Source organism: Nicotiana attenuata, unplaced genomic scaffold (genome assembly GCF_001879085.1).
Source record: "Nicotiana attenuata strain UT unplaced genomic scaffold, NIATTr2, whole genome shotgun sequence".
Taxonomy (NCBI): Eukaryota; Viridiplantae; Streptophyta; class Magnoliopsida; order Solanales; family Solanaceae; genus Nicotiana; species Nicotiana attenuata.
Window position 1 is genome coordinate 487,932 of NW_017670486.1, and position 8,704 is coordinate 496,635.

Here is an 8,704-nt window from a genome sequence, read left to right on the forward strand (position 1 = left end):
CCATTGGACTCCACAATGCCCATGTTCCGAAGAACCTCGTGGCAGCTATATAAGAAATCCTGGGGGTCCTCTGAAGAAGCACCGCTGAAAGTGGTGGTGAAGAGCTTGGTGAACCTATCTAGTCTCCACAAAGCATCTGCGGACATAGCCGCTCCATCGCCGGTCTGAGTCACAATACCCGGCTGAGCTGCCACAGCTGGCTGAACCACTGGAACCTGAGCCTGGGGAGCTACCTGCTCCGGAGTACGTGTAGCTGGAGTCTGAACTCCTCCTCCAGCCTGAGAAGTGACTGGTGCTACTAGAAGCAAACCCGCACTAGTGATGCTCTCCACAAAGCCCACCANCTCATTGAATCTGAAAGATGGAACTAGTATTACCTTTATGTCTGATATGCAAAAGGTACAACTTATGATTTTTTAACTGACTATTCCAATTATTTTTAAGTTATTATATAGTTAATTCTGTTTAAATTTACATGTGCAGGGTCTGTTGGAAGCAGTAAGAACTGTCCTTCCTCTTTCAAATCATAGGTTTTGTGTGAGGCACTGGAGTAAGAGGATCAGAATTTGAGGAGAGATGAAGAAATACCTATGGTGGTCTGCTTGGAGCACTTATGAGGAGGACTTTAAAGATCAACTAAAGAATCTTGGTGAATTGTCTGTTGATGCTGTCAAGGAGTTGCTTAGGTATCCACCACAGAATTGGTGTAGGTCCTACTTTGATACATTGTGCAAAAGTCAGATGGTGGACAATAATTTTACAGAGTCCTTCAACTCTTGGATCTTAGAAGCAAGAGTCAAGCCTATCCTAAAGATGTTTGAGGATATTAGAATCAAGGTCATGAACAGGTTGAGAGAGAAGGAAGAAGAAGCTAGAACATGGGGAGGTTGAGAGGATATGCACAGCAGTGCTGTTTTGTTGCAGTTGTTTTGACAATGTTTGTTTTGTTGGTAGTAGTGCTGGTAGTTTGATGGGCAGTAGGTTGATGTGTACTGCATATGGTCGAGACTTAGTTTGCTGGACAATGTTAGTTTGCACAGCAGTGCTGTTTCTACTGCATATTAGTTTGCACAGCAGTGCTGTTTCTACTGTATATGGTCGAGACATAGTTTGCTGGACAGTGTTAGTTTGCACAGTAGTGTTGGTCGAGACTTAGCCATATTTGGCTACTGCATATGGTTGATGTGTATTTGGCTACATCATTTAAACCTTTGTTTAGTGTTCCCTGGTAGTCTACTGCATATGGTTGATGATGGGGATAATCATAAAGCAATGGTTTAGTCATTCACTTACTGTTCTAGAAATCATTTATGTCATTTTCATATAACTTACTCGACTAGCAACATATGTGGAATATATAGCCGCCTCTTTTTAAGAAGAAGACCAAGAGAACATACCAAAATCAACAATAATTGCACCAAAATTAAAGACAATACCAAAATATTCATAATTAAGATGTCTTTATTTCCAGGGCTCTTGAGCTGCTTTAGTAGTGTTCCTTCAAAAGTTTCTGATGATGCTACAATGTTAAGTTAGAGGTAAACTTCATCGTACATAGAGTGAACTACAGTGAACTACTCACAGTCCTTTTAACAACAACAACAACATAACTAGAATAACTTCATCACACATAGATTAACTTCATCATATTACAAACTACTAAACATACATAGTTTAATTTCATCACCCCTATAACTAAACCAAAATACTACAACAATACATTAAAACAACATACATTCACTTCATCATCCCTACGACAACCAAAGCAAATAATAAAGCCCATGAAACCAAAATGATATTTCTCATCTTCTTCACTTTGACCTCTATCTTACTAGCTTTTTCAGCTTCCACAAGTTGAAATTTCTCCATTTCGTCAAGCTTCATCTTCAAAGTATGCCTTTCAACCGTCATAACATCTTCCATTTCATCAAACAAGTTCTTAGATCCCCTTTGAACCATCGTAGCTTGTTCCATAAGGTAAATTTTATTCCTCAAATTGTTCCTCTCAACCTTAGCAGCATCAAGTTTAGTTTTTAAATCTTTGATCACCATCACCGCTCGACGAGGGAGCTCTTCATCAATCCATTCAAAATACCCACAAGAACTAACCTACACCATTATTAGAAATTACAGCAGTTCTGATTTTGTACATAAACAATAAAAATCAAGAATGACCTAACTCGACAAAAGAAGATGAATCCCATAAATCGACCAAAAATAAAATAAATTCAAAACTAACCTTGGATCTTGGACATTTGTTGAACCTTCTCCCAGCATTGGCATCTGACCAAGCTGTCAAATATAGCGCAATCAATCCACAACGACACGTTCTTGCATATTGAATTTCATGCGCATTCACAGATAAATCAGACATTGAGCAGAAATGTGGACATTTGAGCAGAAATTGGAGCAGAAATGTGAAAATTTGAGCAAAAATTGGAGCAGAAATGTGGAAATTTGATCTTCAATTTGTGTTGTTAAACCTTGCTCGATTTTGTCATCCCCTCACCTCTCAAATCGCCATGGAAGAACAGATATGGAAGAACTTAGGTTTTTGTTTGGAAATGGGGGTCTTCTGCCTTCGCGTTGATATTTGGAATCCGCTTATTTGGAACTGGAGCGGGTTTATGAAATGGCCCGCTTATGTGGCTGCCATGTCATGGCTTATGTGGATGCCATGTAGGATACAAAGTGCTGATAGGAATGAGCCGTTAGGTTGAAGGCATTAGTGGCCTATTTTTCTAACGGGGAGGATTTTTTTGGCCCAGTTTACTAACGGAGGACATAACTGAGCTATATACCATAGTTTAGGGATATTATATATATATATATATATATATAAAGGAGGAAATTAAAAAGGTGACTTGGCACCTTTCTTTGGCCAAGGATCCTATTTATCTTTTTTCTCCTTTTTTTGATATTTCCCTATTTATGCTATTGTAAAAATTATAAGTTCAACAATTATTACTCCAAACGTTCATAGGCACCTTGTAACAAATAGACAAACTTCTTACTATATTAATATGAAATAGAACTCAATTACAGATTTGGATAATAATTCAACAGTAACTACTGAATTACAATGAGAAATACCGGAATGTAGAAGTAGCTAAGGATTAGAGATAAAGAAGGGGAGATGAGAAGCTTAGACTCAGAGAAAGGGGTCGAGAGTAACAGACATTTTTCTTCACAATACGCATAATCCCTTCTCTATAACTGTTCGGCCTTTTTAACCATTTTCTAAATGGCCTAGATCCCAAATAAAACTCTCTAATATTTCACCGAGCCCAATAATCCTTACTGACTCAGTCTCATTCACCACTTCTAGCCCATAGGCCCTTATTGAGTGAGCTTGATTTACAACAATACTCCTGCCCTAAAAAAGAACCTTGTCCTCAAGGTTCAAGTCAAGAATATAAACGCCATCAAATAGGTTCTGCTCATCAATGAAATTCCCGAAGTCAAAAGAATTCTTGCGTAACTCACACCAAACAAGAGTATATGTGTCAAGTACAGGAGCATACTGGCGATGAAATTGCTTCGACCAATTTGTTTTCACAGAAGCCATGTCATTATAAAAGATGTGGCAGTTCATTTCCAAAGTAGTTGCTAAGTACTCCCTTGTAAAGTATATTGGAAAGACTACTTCGCTAATGGAAAACGTAGCATTCACCGTGGCAACATCCAAGTCCAATACCCTTTTGTATGTTTGTGAGAAAATGCAATTGGTGCCTTCCTGCATATGCAACTGTGCCACCATAAATGCAAAGATGTTAAAAAAAATTTCTACACCTTCATGCTGTTCAACTGTCGACTTAATTACTGCAATTTTTGTGCCCCTGCCAAGGTTGTCACCAAATCCATTCCTTGTAACCGTGAAAGAACCACCAGCATGAGATTCCAACACACATAGTTCAGCATCGGCACCAGCACCAAGTACCTCCCTAAATTCCATGATCCTTGTCCTAGCAATATGACCAAGGTTGTTGTTTGGGATTGAGTTGTTAAGCGCGAAAAAGATGGTAGCACACTCTCTACAACTCAGCGCCAAAGGAATAGCAGAAACAACATGTACTAGTGTAGTGTAATGAACTGAAGTTTTAGCAAGTGCACCTATGAACTTGAGTAGTGCATCCTCATGTGCATTCTCTGTGTTGAACAACTGTCTGCTCACAAGTTGTAAAACTACAGTTAAGACGCCAAATAGAGAATTTATATCCAAACCTATAACAATGAAGCCCCCTTTTTGTCTCGTGTCAGCAAGAAATTCAACAGTAGAAGAAAAATCACCATCCAAAATAGAACCAAATATGCCAACAGACCAAACAGTGATGTCGCAGAATCGTATTTGAAGAAGATTCCATACATCTGATGGCATGAACTTGGTAGGACTCGTGCCAGACGCAGTCCATAATGCACAATTGCTTGTAGCGCCATAAAATATGGTAAAAAAACTAGAGTCGAGGTCAAATGGAAAGTTAATCCAGATTCATTTGGTGGAAAGCGGAGCAAAGTTAATAGAAATTCTGCATGACCAAGTGCATATATGGGATCAAATTTACCTCTGTGTAAAAGCTGATCATGATTGTAAGCTGAAAGCAAACAAGGTATTACCTCTAAGTAGTGAGCAAGCCCAAGTCCAAGTTGAGAGCATGGTAGCTTAGACTGTCCAGCAAGAAATTGGTAACAACCAACTAGAACTTCGTGAATATCAAACATGAACAGGCCATAGGAAATAGAGAATGTAGAATTAATCCCTAATGAAGGCTTCTTTGTGAATGCAACAACAAACTTTAGAGGTGCATCTCCGATGATAATAGTTTCATTAATCCATAGCACCATTGTGAAAGTTAAAGCGTGGTGTAACACACTTAGCTCAAGAGCCCTTCCACTCGAAAAAGACCACAGCTGATTAATTATGTATTGCTCCTCAATTTGAATAGTAGTATCATTAACAGAACACATAAATGAATTTGCTATAAACTCTCCCAGTAGCTTAAACATTGCACAAGAGTTGATGGAATTTCCATTATGTTCAACACTCATATCAATTGTACCTGAAGCAACCTTAAATACCCAACCATTGTCAAACCCCTTGTCCACATAACTACTAGTTGGTAAGCTAGAATCCCTTGCATCATTACTAGAGCAAATGCAGTTACCATATTTGTGTGCTATTATGAAGACTACTAACATGGGCAAGCTAGGATAATCAAGATAAGGACTAGGATCAAAGATACTATACGATGAAGCAGACCTTGTTGCATGAGCTAGACCAAACAAAGCAAGCAAGTGGCCATCAACTTTATCGACCCGAATATCCGGTGATAGCTTGGAGTAATTTTCAGCCAATGCTTGGAGCCCTCGCTGTATTTTCTGCCCCCTAGCACAATTTCTGGATTTAGACAACAAGAATCCTGGAAGATTGTGCTCTTGCCCAGATCAACCCAATTACAGTTGTGTAAGCCAAAAAGCGACATTTGGTTGTGATTAGCCCCACCAATTTCTGTAAGATAATTACTCAGCCACGGAATTGTACCAAACCATATGGTATCATCAAATGGAAACTCTATTACATCAAATCTCAGACTCGAATTCGACACCACAATTCCTTGGCTAGTAAAAACCAGGAAATCCAATGTATCCCATTGAGGATATTTGTCAAACACCCCAGCTGTAGTAGAATCTCGTGAATTTTCTTCCTCCCAATCATCAGATCCGGTGGTATCATCTAACACCTCCGTATGTACTTTGGTTTGGAAGCTGATAGAACTCTCTCCCTCATGGACAGGAGCATTAAGATCATGCAAGTCGGAGCTCACTACGACGAGTGAAATTTCGTCGAGCACATGATCTTCAATGATGGCAGAAGGTTCATGTACCAAATCCACTACCTCTACTGAATTTGCATTCCAAATTTGAAGTGCTTCTATATCTTCAAGATTTACAATCTCAATATTACTTCCAGTAATCAATGTCAAGGAATCTACATTTTCATACTTTACTGGCAAATTATCGAACATATGGTTCGCCTTTAAGTTTTCAGTTGCATAAGCCGCTTCAAATGCTGATGTCTTCGGAAAAAGGCTCGAAACAGGAAATGGAGACACCATAGTTGATTGTGAAACTATAGGGAAAGTACTAATATAGTCAAAACTAACAGGGGCGGAACCGACGAAACGCCTCACCGAATATATGGCTGTTTGTCGTCGAAAATGCTGAGCAAATTTTGCTTTGAAATGCGTCCAATCAAAAAATTGCTTGTTCCGAAACAACCAATTGAACCAATTAAGAGCTTCACCATCAAGGTAAAAGGAAGGAAGAGGTAACCAATCCTTCTCGGTGAAGCCAAGGTAAGTGAAGTACCGCTCGGCCCGAAAAAGCCAACTCTCTGGGTTGCCACTGCCACTGAATCGATCGAGTACCTCCATTGGAGTTCGATGGATGAAAGCACCAATGTAACAAATATACAAACTTCTTACTATATTAATATGAAATAGAACTCAATTACATATTCGGATAACAATTCAACAGTAACTACTGAATTACAATGAGAAATACCGGAATGTAGAAGTAGCCAAGGATTAGAGATAAAGAAGGGGAGATGAGAAGCTTAGACTCAGAGAAAGGGGTCGAGAGTAACATACATTTTTCTTCACAATACGCATAATCCCTTCTCTCTAACTGTTAGGCCTTTTTAACCATTTTCTAAATAGCCTGGATCCCAAATAAAACTCTTGTCGAAATAGGCCACTTCAAACAGGTTCATTGCTCCGGCCCAGAATACGATTAATCCAGCATGGGCTACATGAGCCCCTAGTAGTTTACCGGATAAATTTATAAGTCGGGCATTCCCGGCCCACCAAGCGAAACCAGTGGTTTCTTGATCACGACCAGCTAAGGCTAAAGTTCCATTAAAGAGCGTTTCCACGTGGTAGAACCTCCTCAGGGAATATAAGGTTTTCATGAGGCTGATCCTGAGCCGCCATCCAAGCGCGAATACCTTTGTTTAAGAGAATATTTTTGGTGTAGAAAGTCTCAAATTCAGGATCTTCCGCTGCACGAATTTCCTGAGAAACGAAGTCATAGGCACGTAGGTTCAGGGCTAGACCGACTACTCCAAGAGCACTCATCCATAAACCGGTTACTGGTACAAATAACATAAAGAAATGTAACCAACGTTTATGGGAAAAAGCAACCCCAATAACCGAATACTTTTGTCTGTAAATACTGCATATTTGATTCCATCCATAAATCGATTTTCTTCCCTATGAGTTATAGTCTCAATAAGAATGCTAGTTCTTACTGTTCATATATTATGATATGAATATACCACATCAATTCGTTATGTATGGATGATGAGATTCCATTGATACAGAGCCAATTCCAATAGACTTATTGGAGGGTCCCATTGGCGTGCATCCAGTAGGAATTGAACCTACGAATTCGCCAATTATGAGTTGGGCGCTTTAACCATTCAGCCATGGATGCTTAGCGGGGATCCTCGTACATGGTGAATAACCAAATTCCAATTGAAATGAAATCTTTAGGATAAATCAATGCAATTTAGGAGGAATCAATGAGAGGACATCAATTCAAATCCTGAATTTCCGAATTGAGAGAGATATTGAGAGAGATCAAGAATTCTCACCATTTCTTAGATTCATGGATCCAATTCAATTCAGTGGGATCCTTCTCTAATATTTACTCAACCCAATAATCCTTACTGACTCGGTCTCATTCACCACTTCTAGCCCATATGCCCTCATTGAGTGAGCTTGATTCACAACACACCTATTCATCAAGTGATACTATTCCTATTTATTACTCCAAAAGTTTCAAGATTACTAAAGCACCGATTTTATTCATGAACGTATTCTATTCATATTCACCACTAATGATCCCTAACACTCTCATTTATGACCCAAAAAAAATAATAGTAAAGAGAGTTTTATAGCTTTGGGATTTCACCATGAATGAGAAAGCAACATTTTAAAATGTTAAACGTATGAATATTCCTCACTTTAGTTACTTTTTTTCGTACTATATATATTAGAATTTTCTTTTCTTGATGTTAATTCAGTTGTTGCTCTCCTATTCTTTCCGGCTACAAAATACATTATACGTTATGTCACCCAAACATAGAAAAGGATCTGAGTATGGCAATAGTTCCAACAATAATGGAGAACAAAATTCGGTGCTTGAGGAGTTCACTTAATTTTTATCAGGCCATATATATAGTTACAACATGGGGAATGTCTACATATAATATTTGCCACTTTATTGTAGTACTTCCACTGATTTCAATGGTATCCACATGTGTTGCCTACGCTCGGTGGCATAATCCTTCAAATGAGCAAAGTGGATCAATAACACTATGTAAGTATGTCCTCAAGTTTTTTCCTTTCTCCGTTCCCTTCTCTTTACATGTATGTTTATAAGTACAAAATACAAACTTATGCCAATGAGGTTACATTGTATCCATTTTTCCCAGTAAATCAGAGGTGATATTTTTCTTATTTACTTTTTGACAATGATGTTGCAAATTTGTAGGATTTGATCTACTTTATTTTTTATTTTAGGTTGATACACGAGAGAGTTAGGAGGGGGGGGGGGGGGTAGGGAGGGGGTTCGGAGCCGTATGTAGTGTTTTAGTTCTAAGTTTTTCGTTTAAGCTATGTCGTACTTTGGTTTCTTACTTTTC

The 8,704-nt window shown here is 38.7% G+C and overlaps 1 protein-coding gene and 1 non-coding gene across 2 annotated transcripts in view; both read right to left on the bottom strand.

The window, feature by feature from the left end:
• Nucleotides 1–6,914: 6,914 nt before the first annotated feature.
• The window catches only part of LOC109240112, a 4,393-nt gene continuing 2,603 nt past the window's right edge, over nt 6,915–8,704 (bottom strand). The window contains exon 5 of the mRNA XM_019406736.1: nt 6,915–7,147. Within this exon, the coding sequence (XP_019262281.1) occupies nt 6,915–7,147 (233 nt within the window). The remainder of the gene's footprint in view (nt 7,148–8,704) is intronic.
• Nucleotides 7,418–7,491, bottom strand: TRNAM-CAU. The gene has a single exon. It is a non-coding gene; the product is annotated as a tRNA-Met (tRNA).